The sequence below is a fragment of the Sminthopsis crassicaudata genome, chromosome 2, assembly GCF_048593235.1.
Source record: "Sminthopsis crassicaudata isolate SCR6 chromosome 2, ASM4859323v1, whole genome shotgun sequence".
NCBI lineage: Eukaryota > Metazoa > Chordata > Mammalia > Dasyuromorphia > Dasyuridae > Sminthopsis > Sminthopsis crassicaudata.
Window position 1 is genome coordinate 38,900,825 of NC_133618.1, and position 14,095 is coordinate 38,914,919.

General features: G+C 42.7%; 1 protein-coding gene across 1 annotated transcript in view; it reads left to right on the top strand.

Moving 5' to 3' along the window:
* The window catches only part of CFAP263 (cilia and flagella associated protein 263), a 32,680-nt gene that overhangs the window by 18,025 nt on the left and 560 nt on the right, over nt 1–14,095 (top strand). The window contains exons 3-8 of the mRNA XM_074285904.1: nt 790–951; nt 3,594–3,749; nt 4,687–4,767; nt 7,278–7,433; nt 10,484–10,591; nt 12,157–12,312. Coding sequence (XP_074142005.1) covers nt 790–951; nt 3,594–3,749; nt 4,687–4,767; nt 7,278–7,433; nt 10,484–10,591; nt 12,157–12,312 — 819 coding nt within the window. The remainder of the gene's footprint in view (nt 1–789; nt 952–3,593; nt 3,750–4,686; nt 4,768–7,277; nt 7,434–10,483; nt 10,592–12,156; nt 12,313–14,095) is intronic.

Below are 14,095 nucleotides of genomic sequence, written 5' to 3' on the forward strand. Positions count from 1 at the left end.
CTGCTTCCTCCATGAAGCTGCCTTGTCTTTTTCTCCCTGCTCTTACTTTAATGTCTCCTTTCCTTTTTTTCTTAATTGGTGTGGAAGAAGGTATTTTTAGGTACTGGTAAGTCTTTTTGATAAAAGAGAACCTTTCTCAACATGTAGATACTGCTTCCCAGTATTACCTTGAATACATGGAAGGTGAGAGAGACAGGTGCTAGAAAAGGTTTCTTTTTTTTTTTTAATTATGCATAAATTAAACTTACCAAAGTTTTTAATGGCCTTCCAGGATCAGATGCACTTACATTTGAAACTGACCTTAACAATGTTGTTTAAAAAAAATTACCTATGCATATGTAATGTCAAAGAAAATGTTATAATTATAAAAATTGATTAAAAAAAAAGAAAGAAACTGACCCTACCCCCCCCCCAACCTGTAAGTCTGGGGTCCTGGCTCTGATTTCAGAATTGGTCCAGATAGAGCTTCATGAACTTTTTTCCCCTTGAATTTTCTTTTAAAGATTTATTTAATATTTTTATTGTTTCCCAGTTATATATAAAATAACTTTTAAACTTTTTTTCCCTGGTTTTCCTTGTACATTAATTTAAAAAATACACATTTATGAATCATTTCTGAATTTTCTGAAAAGAATGCCATGGAGATGTTTTCCATTATACTGCTCCTAATGGCTTAGACTAGATTGGAGTTTCCATGTTGGGTTCTCCTCTTGGAGGGCTCCAGGCCCCAGACACTCCTTTATTTACCTGGTTCCAGCTTGATGATGCCATGAGTCTTTTAACCAACAGTTTCGGGGCAGGCGGAAATCCAGATCCCGGGTAACCACAGATCGGCTAATACTCCTCTCGGTGGATCAGAAATGTGACCTGGCCCTGCGGGAACTAGAAGATGTTAAGGAAGAAATGAGGCAATTGAGGGCAAATTCTGAGAAGGAACTTCAGCGGTATGAGGTATCATCTTCTCTAGAATAGTCAGTATAATTCTTTTCTCAATCATTGGTAATTAACAAATCAATTAGCTAATAAATACACATCTTTATTTGGCAAGCATTCGTTAATCAGCAAGCATTTATTAAGCACTGACTGTATGCTATGCTAAGATCCTTGCCCTTTAGGAGCTCAGGGTCTCAGGGGGTGGGGGGACAACAAGAAAGCAGCTCGGTACATACCAGATGTACGCTGTGTGAAGGAGAGGACGTCTGGAGGAAAGGTCCTGGCAGGGAGGGTGGGAAGGAGAAGGGCCAGGGGAGGGATCTCCTGCACAATATGGGATCTGAACTGTGAGAAGGGGGCCAGGGAGCAGAGCAGCTAAGGGAGAAGTCCAGCTGTTCAGCAAACACCCATTACTGCCTTCAAGAAATTTATGACCTGGTTTGGATAGAACGGATTCATCCAGGTGACCCCAAAATAAACCACATAATCCAGTTAACAATTAAATGGCAAAGTGTGTGATACAGACTGTGGCTTAGGGAGGAGCCACGAGGGCCAGGTAGTAAGGGAAGGGATCCTGGACCGGGCAGATCGGAGCTTTTTGGCTCAGGAGGGAGGATAGGGCCAAGCGGTTCAGACCGCAGTGCATTCATTCCAGGCAAGGAGAAGAACACAAAGGAATGGACAGCGAGGAAACTGGCCTACTTAAAAGGAGCATCTTGGGGAGTTGGGGTGGGAGGAATAAAATTAGATTGGCCGGGCTTACCGGAGGCAGAGTCCAACTTGCACACTGTAGGAGTTAAGAAGTCTTTTGAGGTTTGAGCCTAAAGCAGAACAAAAGCACCAGTTAATGAAGGGGCAGACCATCAACTGAAGGGCAGGTGGGAGGAGCAGAGGTGAAAATCAGAGAGGAGATGTGGGATAAAGGAGGGATAAGAGGCTGAATCGGAGGAAATTCAAAGGAAGAATCCATAGGATTCAGTGATTTACAAGATCCTGAAGGAGAGGGGGCTGGATCACCAGAAATGAAAGATGACCTGATACCTTTGGGAGGTAGCATCCTCTGAGGGTGGGCAAGGGAGGGGAGGAATTTATGCTTCAGCCCTAGAAGGAAGTTTGAGAAGGTAGCTTCTCTAGAATGACCTTGACTAGAATGACTAAACATCAATAAAAATCAAAAGGACAATTCCACAGTGAGGGAAATTGTCCCTCTGATTTCTTCAGCTGCTTTGAGGACCTTGGTCTTCTCAGTGGGATTCTCCTGTGGGTTACTCCTAGCAAGCCACTTCTTGGAGAGCTCCTTCATCTTTACCCATTGCAGCATCCCGATGAATAAGAAAAGTAGATTGTCAAGTACCGATCATCTGACTTTATTCCTAATTTATCATCTCTTTCAGGAGATTCTGCTTCCAAGTATTAATTCCCTATCAAACAATTAAAATATCTGTGACTAATCAGAAAGAATGTGGTCTACAAGAAATCGAGATTGTGAACAATGTACTAACAAGCTTCATGCAATACATTATAAACATGGGAATATATAATACTAGTTAATAATAGCTAGTGGTTATCATAGTACTTTTGGTTTGCTAAACACTTTACAAATATGATCTCATTGGATCCTCACAGCAATCCTGGGAGGTAGGCGCCATGATTTCCATTTTACAGATGAGGAAACTGAGGTAAAGGGGTTAAGTGATTTGCCCACAGGCCTCGTCTGAAACCAGATTTGAGTTCAGGACTTCCTGATTTTGTCACTTAGCTTCCTGTCTCTGTCTGTATCTCACCTATGCCAAAACCACCTTATTGTTATTTCCCTCAGAACATTGAGCCTGCAGAAAATTCACCATGACCTGAAACATTTATCTGGATTCCATTTTTATTTGCTTTGGCCAATTTGCTCCCATTCTCCCCTCACCGATTCCACCCAAAACTCTTGTCTTTTGTATCCTGTAGTTAAGAGACTCGGGTTTCCTCAGGTGAGCACCGATTTCTCCAAAATGAGAAGCTTGTCATTTCCCCCCCCATGAATTTCTTTTAGACCATCTACATGGTTTGTGCCCCTTTCTATCTAAATGCTGTTCCGCCTTCCATTATTTCTTCAGTATTCAGGGCATGTGCTCACTTTTCTGGCAGAGCTGAAATGCTGCCATGCTAGAAGGGGCTGATAGGAGCAAGGTGGCCATGCTCATCTCCATCCATCCCCTCCAGAATACAAGGGGCAGATCAGATACCCCAGTCCTGTTTCCTGGGGAGAACTCCATTATTCCCACTTATTTTGGGAAGCTCCCACAGGGAGAAAGATTTGGGAAACTATTCTACTGGGGGATTCAACACACACTTTGTAGACAAATCCAAAATCCTTTGAAGAATCTGGACCTTTAATAATTGGGAATATTAGTAAAGGCTTCCTTGGTACTTGGGTTGACACCTGAAGGAGTGACTGAAAATGTTAATTTAAATGAATTACTGATTCTGTGGGGTAAGGTGAGGGGTGAGGGGGAGACAGCTTGGGTGGAAAGCTGAGGTCAGGGAGCAGCAGGCCAGCCCCAATCAGGGACACCCAGAATGGGCCCTCCTGACGGGAAGCCACACACAGACGCCATGTAGCTTGCCAAACATTCTGAATTTCAGACTCTCTGCTCTGACCTGACTTTTTCTAGGCTATCATAGAAGAAGCTGAGATCCGATGGGGTGAAGTGAAAAAGGCCGGGCAAGACTTTGAGAAAGAGATTCTAAACACGATATCCAAGAAACGGGGCAGTGCTGTGGCCACCCAGCGGGTGCTGAAGTACGTGGAAGACAGGAACATTCGCAGGGTGAGCTCAGCGGGATGCTGGGGTTGGGGGGGCGGTGCTCAGACATGCCAAGGTCGGGGTCCAGCTGGAGACCCTCCTATCCTACATAATGACTACCACACTTCCTGGGGGGCTAGTTGGTAGGGCGGGTGCCCCTTTTTATAGGAGAGAAAACTGACTTAGTGGGAGACCTGAGCCTGAAACCCTAAGGCCCAGGGTGCTTATACTTCATAAATTTAAATATCTGTTCACATAATGTCTTTCATCCAGGTTTTATTCTATTTCTGTGGTGGTTGCTGGGAGGCATTTGGGGTTATGTGTCTTATCCAGAGTAAGTGTCAAGCATTTGAACTCAGAGTCAATGCTCTATCCCCTGTGCCACTGAGCTGCCCCTTTTAATTTATTTAAAGATATGAAACTCTTTTGGAGGGAGGGAAAGAAAAATATGTAAATTTTGAATTTTTAGTCTAAAAAACCACATAAGGTACAGATAGGCAAATTTTCTTCTCTTTTTGTTTTATTCTCTTCTTTATACCATTTTCAGTTGACATTGGGGAAATCTGTCTTCAATTGGGAAGGCTCTGGGGAAGAGAGAGCCTTTTGTGTAACTGTTTGTAACTAATGGATTCCTAGAATGTTCAAAGAGGGACCTGGTTTAGGAAAGCCAATAGCAAGCGTCTGAAAAACCAAAGTCCAAAGAGTCTCAGAAATGCAGGCGCTCAGCCCCTCGCCAAAGCCCAGGCAGGACCGTCCCCTCTGCAGTGGAGCCTTAAAATGAATTGAGGACAGATTTTCTTGACCAAAAGTGTGACTGTAGCCATGCGGATAGAATTACTTGTATCCCAAAATAAAGGAGGTTGAGTGTTATGGTCCATCGGAATTCAAGATGTGTGGTGGGAGAAGGAAAAGGGGGGAAAAAAGGAAAAATATGTGTTTGTTTGCTTTTTTTTTTTTAAAGGAAGCTTTGAAGGACAAATTACGTTTAAAAAACCTTTCCCTCAAAGTCCAGAAGAAAAAAATACTGACGCAGTTGAGACAGGTATGTGATGTGGGTACGTGGCAGTGTCTCAGGTGTGGTGCCTTTGTTTGGGGGTTATCTGAAGGGGCTGAGAAATGTCCTGGAGAGCAGGGAAGAGGCGTATTGAGATGTTATTTAGACAATCATGTTTATGTATATATGTGTGTAGGAATATATTTGTGTGTATGTGTATATGTACATATCTACATAGATATACATACACACAAATATATTCACACAAATATGTATATGTCTATATATGTGCATTATATCCATATATAAATATATACACATATATATGTGTATACAAACACACACACATAGACAGATATATATCCATTTACATATGTGTACATATTATATATATATTAATTACTGTAAAATCTGTGGCCTTGGGTGTTGCCTTCCTTCTCAGGGGCTCTTACCCTAAACTTGTACAGATTTGGCTCAGTCCTATTTGATCCCAAAGGGAGAGATCAGGATTTTTTTTAGTACTCTCTGGCTCCCACTTGGAGTTTTTCCAGGAAAAACTCCTTATACAAAGGTTAGGTCTGGCTAATGTCTAAAGTCTCCCCCAAAAAGGATCAAAATGTCTCTTCTAGAAAAGTAGCTCAATTGTGCAAAGCCATTTATTTTTTCCAACATACACATACTCACAGAGAGACATACACAAATACATTATACACAAAAGATTCCTAAATATGGACTGAGAGCTATTTAAAACATGAAAACAGCAATCTGTCAGTCCTTGTTTACTCTCCTGGAAGGTAGGAAAGACTCCCAGGAAAATGGAGCGGCTGCTCAATAGGCAGGTCACTGAGCAGCCCCCTCAAGGTTCCAATTGTCCAATCAGCCAGGGATGAGTGGCCAGTCCTCTGGTCATCGCTTCTGAGAACAGTACAGCAACAGGAACTGTTTCTAACTGGGTCCTCGGGGCCCAGCCTTCTCAATGTAGATGGACCTCCCAAGTTCACTCTTATCTGAGGATCTGGGCCCAGAGAAATAACAGAGCAGAGGCTGCATTGGGGCCTGGAGAGCTTCCCTGTCTTGGACATTCATGTGGCCCACCTTGCTGCTGTGGGCAGTGTGAGGGACAGCTTCCCCAGAAGGCCAGGGGAGAGCTGTCAGGGGGCCCAAGACAGGAGGAGGAGGAGAGAGTGGGTGGCCCCTCTTGCTCAGGCACCAGTCATTTTCCGATGGTCCTCAGTGACAGAGAAAGGGGACCAAACAGGAATCTCTGGCTGCCCATGTGCCTATGGAAGGGGCTAGACTTTCACTCAGCTCCAGTGAGTGGGCTGGAGGGTTCCCTGATTATTCCCATGATCTTATCATGAGAACCTGGTAGAGGCTAATGCATGAGCATGGTTGTGGATCATGGAGTTCTGTCCTATGAATCAGAGCTGTAACAGGACTCTGAAATGTTTGTGTCATGTGAGAAGACTTTTTTTCCCCCAATAGACACATCTATAATAATGTAAATAGAAAAAAAATGAAATAAACTGTCTCAGAATGACAATAGCTAAGCTCAACTCCAGAGGGAAGTTGAGAAATATACCACTTCCTCCTTGGTTTTACCTGACATATTTTTTACCTCTCTCTTTAAATCTTTATTACCCAGTGAAGTAGTTGTCTGAGGAGAGGAAGGGACATATTTGGAAATAAAAGGGCTGTAACAAGGAAAAGAAAGCACAAAATAGATTTTACTTTTTTAAATTACAGCTTTTTATTTTCAAAACATAAGCATGGATAATTTTTCAGCATTAACCCTTGCAAAACCTTGTGATCCAGTTTTCCCTCCCCTTCCTCCACCCTCTCCCGTAGATGACAAGTAATCCCATATATGTTAAACATGGTAGAAATATATGCTAAATCCAATATATGCATACATATTTATATAATTAATGGATTTTATTTTATTTTTATTGTATTTTTATTATACCTTTTTATTATTTATATATATATATATGTATATATATATATATACATATATATATACACATATATGTATATATATATACATATATATGTATACATATATATGTGTATATATATATATACATACGTATATATATATATATATATATATATATATATATATATATATATATATATATATATATATATATATATATATATATATATATATATATATATATATATACACACATGGGTAATTTTTCAACATTGACCCTTGCAAAACCTTCTGTTCCAACTTTTCCCCTCCTTTCCTCCACCCCCTCTCCTAGATGGCAGGTAGACCAATACATATTAAATATGTTAAAGTATATGTTAAATATAATATATGTATACATATAATGGATTTTATTTTAAACAAGATTTTCTATCACAGTAAATTTTAGGAGCCATCTTTCCTGAGTTTTTAAAGATAGAAATGACTGTACCAAATGTATTTTTAAGATTACTTATATTTACCAAGAAAATATTAATATTTTAATTTATTTACCAAAATGTGGTTAATGGAGGTCACCACTGGAATGGTCACTGGCTATCTCTTCTTTTCTGAGTTGTAGAAGGAAGAGGTTGGGGAGTCACTCCATGATGTGGATTTTCAGCAGCTAAAGATTGAGAATATTCAGTTTCTGGAGAATATTGATCAACGAAATCGAGAACTGATACAGCTCAAGCTTACAGCGGGAAATGCTCTCCATTCTCTCAATTTATACAAAGTAAGAGTGACAGGGCCACATAGCTTGGCACACCTGGCCCACTTCAGTTACCAGAAGCTCCTTAAATTAATGAGAACTAGTGTCATCTGACGTAAAGATCCTTTAATCTGTCATCAGGGTATCCTTCTGTGCTTGGGCACCACTGTGTGCTAACTGAATAGAATAGGATGAGCCACTTAGTCTCTCTGAGACTCGGTTTCCTCACTTGTTAATGGAGATGATTATTCCTGCCCTGCCTCCCTCACAGGCGGTTGTGAGGAATAAATGAGATCCTGTATGGAAAATCCCTTTGAAACTGGTAAAGTGCAAAGGGCACATCAGACAATAATGTTACGAATATTATTTTTGTTCACTGTTGCCTGGTTTTTTCATTATTCTTCATTGCCAGACATCCCAAAATTCATCTGGTAACCTCATGATTATCTGCTGAGGGAGAGAAAAAGGTCCACATTCCATATGAGACTCAGTTTCTTCACTTGTTAAATGGAGATGATTATTCCTGCCCTGCCTCCCTCACAGGATGGATGTGAGGAATAAATGAGATCCTCTATGGAAAATCCCTTTGAAACTGATAAAGTGCAGAGGAGACATCAGACAATAATGCTATATTATTCTTGTTCACCGTTGCCTGTTTTTTTTTTTTTTTCATTATTCTTCATTGCCAGACATCCCCAAATTCATCTAATCTCCTTTATGATTATCTGCCAAGGGGGAGAAAAAGGTCCACGTTCCATGTGTATGTTGTGCAAACAGGAGCTAGAGCTTCAAGTCACAGAAGCATCTTCTGCAAATAGTATGGAGAGATGTTTATCCTTTCCTAAAAATGGTGTACTTCACCCATCCCTGTGCTCTCAAACATTAACTGACATCAGTAACATCTTGAAGACTATGGACAGTGGAAAGAGAGACTTAAGAGACAGGAATTCTTTTTGGAGGGTGTGGGGTGCAGGGATGCCCATGGATTCACCCCATGTAACATAGCTTCAGAGGTCTAAATACAATCAGCTGAAATGAGGATTTCTCCAAATCCCACAGGGTTTCCAGAGTCTTTGTCTTAGAATTTAAGTAACATGGTGTCCAAGCAACCATCAGACAGTAGCTTTTGGTAGGAAAGTGAAAGAAACAATGACTGGAGACTAGACATGGTACTCAGGGTCCCTGTGCATGGGACTGTTTGGGGGTGTCCCGAGGTGACTGAAGATGACCTTGAGATGGTGGGGAAAGAGAAGGATGGCCTCTCTGGCCCCTGTTCTAACCAATGTTAGTTGCTTCTGCCATTCATGAGCAATATGTTTTGTGTAGTTGAGCTTCCACATTGCCTGAATGCCTTGTGTTCAAGGAGAATGACCAGCTTATAGATAGAACCAGGCCCTTTGACCGGATGGTGAGACCACACAGCCTCCAGTCTCCTCTTACCATCTGACCCTGGGCCTGTACAGTCCTGGGAGGGAGAATTTAAGGAACCAGACTTCTGGGTCATCAGAGACTTTGCACCTGAAATATTCCTATTAATTATATTTACTTAATTATTACTAGAGGATACATAGGAGTTGATATCTTATATTTCAGTTGGGCGACCTCCTTTGATGTTTCCAAAGTCTGACAAAAATATTTCTCCATCTGATCATAAATCTTTTCTTGAAACCAGGACTGTCTGGGATATGTGCCCTCCAGAAATAAAGAGAATATTCCTTTTAACCACAAAAGGGAAACATTCTGCTGTGGTTCTTTGGTCTATTTTTAGCCAGAATAGCTCTTCCTTTTCCAGTTTCATAGAAGGTCAGAGCTGGCATAAAATACCCACCCCCTCATTTTACAAGTGAGGATGGGGAGCTCCAAGGCACACAGATGGGACTTGAACTCAGAGCTTCGGAATGATCCCACATATTGGCTGTTGTAAAAATATTTAATTTAAAATTCTAAAGTACTGAGAGACTGCATGTTTTGGTGAATAGAGAGCTGGTTTCTAGTCAGGAAGACTCGTGTTCAAAGTCCGCCTCTCAGATGCACTGGCCAGATACCCCTGGGTGAGATGGCGAACTTTGTAGCCCATATCACCTCACCAGCTTTGTTAGGCTAATGGGTTGCTGAGCAAATGCCCATCTGCAGTCAGCAAGGGAGTTTTCCTCCTGTTCTCAATGCCAGTGAAATCTTGGGTCTAGTCCCTTTCTTCCCAAAATTGTCCTGTAAAATTTTGTTAATTCAGATGGTTGGTAAAAACAATAATCTGAACTGCAGGAGATTTTATTTATTTTAATTAATTTTATAATTAAGGGGATTTTAAAAAATAAATAACTCTAACAAAACAATGGAAAATAGAGGGATTTGTTTTTAACAGACAGGTAAAGATTGATTTGTGATCAATCATGTATAAGTGAGTAATTCTAGAGCATTTAAATGCCCTATTGTCCTAAAGAGAATGCGGTAGGAATAAACTTTATATGGCACCTACTAAATGTCAGGCACTGTACTAAATGCTTTATAAATATCTTATTGTGTCCTTCCCCTGAGATCCACAACCCTGAGAGGTGAATGCTATTATGCTCCTCGTTTTACAGTCAAGAAAACTGTGGCAGAGATTGAGTGACGTGTCTAGGGTCACACAACTAGTAAGTCTTAAGGTTAGACTTGAATTCAGTTCTGGATTGACGACTGTGCCCTATTGTGCCCCTCTCTATTGGCTGAAACATTTGTTTATACTATTAGTTTTCCTAGGACATTTTTTTTTGTAATATAAAGAGAAATTTAAGCCCAGTCTACACCTGAACTCTCCCAAATTCCAAGTCAGCTGACTCTGGATGAATGAAGTTTGTGTTTTATATGAAGTTTTTATTTTTAATAAGAGGCAGGCAATGGCATTTAAAGGTCTTTGGCCATTCTTCATGCTTGGTTTTGGGGCAGGCTGGGCATATGGCCCATGGCTGAGGGCCCTCTCCCCATCTGGAAGGACCTGGAATAAGGAAGACCCTCTTGATGAGAGCCTTCCCTCTCCTCCACAGTTATGGGAGAGTGTCTTGGCTCACTGTCTGTGGTGTACCGTCCTGTTTTAGAGCAAGCTTCAGCGAGCAACAGACACAACCCGCGACATAGAAAAAGAGATCTCCCTGAGGAAGGAGATCCTGGAGAAGATTGAGAGGGAAACCATACAAGCAGAAGAGGTAAGATCGTGGCAGATACTGTAGGTCTGTGATGGCAGTAGAGCAGCTGAGGAGGGTCTTGAATTCAAGTGCTGCTCTTCCTCCTGTTATCTCTGGGAGCTGTAGAGTTAATTGGGCCTCAGTTTACTCATAAGTAAAATGAGCTTGAATTTAAGTGATTTCTGATTTTCCTTCCAGTTCTAAGTCTATGGTCTTCTAAAAATGTTTTGTCTAGATCAGGAAGGGAAGCCATATATTGCCAAAAGCTAAAATACCCTTTAAGTATCACACTTTTTCAGTTGGGTTTCAGCAGCTGTCCTTGAAAAAGCTCCCACTCCAGGCTGCCCTACAGGCGCTTGTCCACTCTGGCTTGAGATGAGAGGGTACCTCTCCATTGGCCTCTGATGAGGGGGTACTGCTCTGTCCGGTGGTAGCCAGTCTCCTGATGGGTTGCTCTAATTTTTAGGAAGTTTTCCTTGATATCAACAGAAAATCTGCCTCCAGAACTTCCCACCCACAGTGCCTGGTTCTGCTGTTTGGGTCCAAAAAGAACAAGTCTCGTTCCTCATTCGCCTCCTCATCCTTTCTATGTTTGTACTCGTGCGCCCCTTCTTCTCCAGGCTGATTATCCTGCGTTCCTCAGCCAGTCTTCCTGGGACTTGACCATCACCACGCAGGTCAGCCTCCTTTGGCTGTCCATTCTGAGCTAACACCTAGCCCTGAGCTCCTAACCAGTGCAGACAGTGCCCAGCAGAAATCTGGCTTCTTTAGTCCAGAAACTATTCTTCAGCTGCCCAATTTATTAATTACTGGTGCACTTGCAAGCTTGCAAGCTTCCCCATCTTTCCATCTTAACTTTGTCTAGTGTCTTAGACTTGTAAGGTCAGTGTTTTGAGCCCAAATATAAGACTCTGTATTTATTAAATTCATCCTGTGAGATTTAATCAGATTTTCAACCTCTTAGATCCTGACTCTCTTCCACTATGGCTATAGTCAATTTTGGGTCACCACAAATGGGATCCAGATCTTTCATGGAGTAATTGATAAAAATATTAAACAGCTCAAGGCTGGAACCACTCTCTTTCTTGAGGACCTCTTGCTGAGCTGATATCGGACCAGTGACTGCTGAATTCTGGGGCTGTACATTCTACTCTTGTGTGGCCTATTTTCTACAAGCAGCACATGGGATGCCTTGTCAAGTGTTTTGCTAAATTCTCAGCAAACTATATGGAGCACCAGCCCTCCCTCTGCCTATCTGTTTAGAAACCCTGATGAAGGAAATGCACTGGTTCTGGACCCTCTGCTTCTTGATGTTCTTGATTGTGAATGAGAACTGTTTTTTTTTCCCCCTAGGTGGTCACTAACTCATCCTCCGATTAATCATTCTAGAATTTGCCAGGAATCAAAGTCAAGCTCACTGGTCTACAGGTTGCAGATTCTATTTTTCCGTTTTTGAAAACAGACAGCAAAAGATTAAAAAGTATTTTAGTCCTGCAAAGAAAGTACTATAGAACAGGGCAGTTGGCAGTAATAGGAAGAACAGTGGTAAAGCTTTGAGAGCTTTCTCTTTTATCTCCCTGCCTTAGGACCGAGCCAAAGCAGAAGTTTTGAATAAGAAATTGAGGAAGCAACTAGCGACTTACAAAGTGCCTCATGTAATGATGTATGTCCATGAGAAAGTTACCAACTTTGAGCTGGAAAAGAATATTAAAACGTGGGAGAGGAAGGTGGAAATTGCAGAGGTAAGACAGACAGACAGCCTTTTACCTGCCCCTTGTTGCACCAGCTTCCTGAGCCCCACATCAGAGTACAAGTCTAAAGCAGTGGTCCCCATTAGCTCTAGGACAAATTCTCTCAAGTCTTCTCAGGTCTACTCTTATTATACATCATTCCCACTCATGGACACCAGAGGCTAGTCACATGGACTTCCTGTTTCTCACACACACACACACACACACACACACACACACACACGGCACACATTAAAACACTCAAAGCCCAGTTCTACCAAGGGATTGTTGCTTTTTTAAAACGATGTTCCGCACATGCCTTCATGCATTTGGATTCCAGCTCCAGCTTTTTTTTTTTTTTAAAGCTTTCCTCCACTTTCCTTGCCCCAGTCCCCCAGTTCCAGGATTTTTAGTATAAATTATGAAACATAATATTATCTGTACTCTTTATGCCTTGAAGAAAAATTAATACAGTGGAACCCCTATGCTCATGCTAAAGAGACTGAAAACAGCCTGGTGATTTCCTTAAGTAGAAAGGGATTTCCCACGACTAAAGGTCACTGCAACATTCGCAGAGTGCCTTGGATGTGGTGGTTGTGTGAGCCGTGAATGTGAAGGCAGAGTAAGCCGTGGATGCAGTGAGCATGTGAGCTGTGGATGCCATGGCTGAGAGAGCTGTGGATTTCAGTGAGCATGTGAGCTGTGGATGCAGTACTTTTGTGAGCCGTTGATTCAGTGAGCATGTGAGTCGTGGATGCCGTGGCTGAGAGAACTGTGGATTCAGTGAGCATGTGAGTCGTGGATGCCGTGGCTGAGAGAGCTGTGGATTCAGTGAGCATGTGAGTCGTGGATGCCGTGGCTGAGAGAGCTGTGGATTCAGTGAGCATGTGAGTCGTGGATGCCGTGGCTGAGAGAGCCGTGGATTTCAGTGAGCATGTGAGCTGTGGATGCAGTGCTTTTGTGAGCCGTGGATTCAGTGAGCATGTGAGCCGTGGATGCCATGGCTGAGAGAGCCGTGGATTCAGTGAGCATGTGAGCTGTGGATGCAGTGCTTTTGTGAGCCGTGGATTCAGTGAGCATGTGAGCCGTGGATGCCGTGGCTGAGAGAGCCGTGGATTTCAGTGAGCATGTGAGCTGTGGATGCAGTACTTTTGTGAGCCGTGGATTCAGTGAGTATGTGAGTCATGGATGCCGTGGCTGAGAGAGCCGTGGATTCAGTGAGCATGTGAGTCGTGGATGCCGTGGCTGAGAGAGCCGTGGATTCAGTGAGCATGTGAGTCGTGGATGCCGTGGCTGAGAGAGCCGTGGATTTCAGTGAGCATGTGAGCCGTGGATGCAGTAGTTGTGTGAGCTGTGGATTCAGTGAGCATGTGAGCCGTGGATGCAGTAGTTGTGTGAGCCGTGGCTGCCGTGGCTGTGAGAGCCGTGGATTTCAGTGAGCATGTGAGCTGTGGATGCCGTGGCTGAGAGAGCTGTGGATTCAGTGAGCATGTGAGCCATGGATGCAGTAATTGTGAGCCGTGGCTGCCGTGGCTGAGAGCCTGGGGGCTAGAGGGCTGGCCTGGCTATACCCCAGGACCCAGGCACTCTCTAGGCCCTCATGGGAGCCCTGGACAAGGGCAGAAGTGGCCCCAAACTGGGACTTCTCCCCTTTTCAGAGAGTTTCCTCCCAGCTAGATGTCACTCATGGGTGGGGAGCCCCATTTCTCATAAGGGTAAATCACAGGTAAAATTTTCTAAAGGAATTCTGGCAAACGGATCCCACGAGGCTGTTCTCAGAGCTGGATGGGGGAAA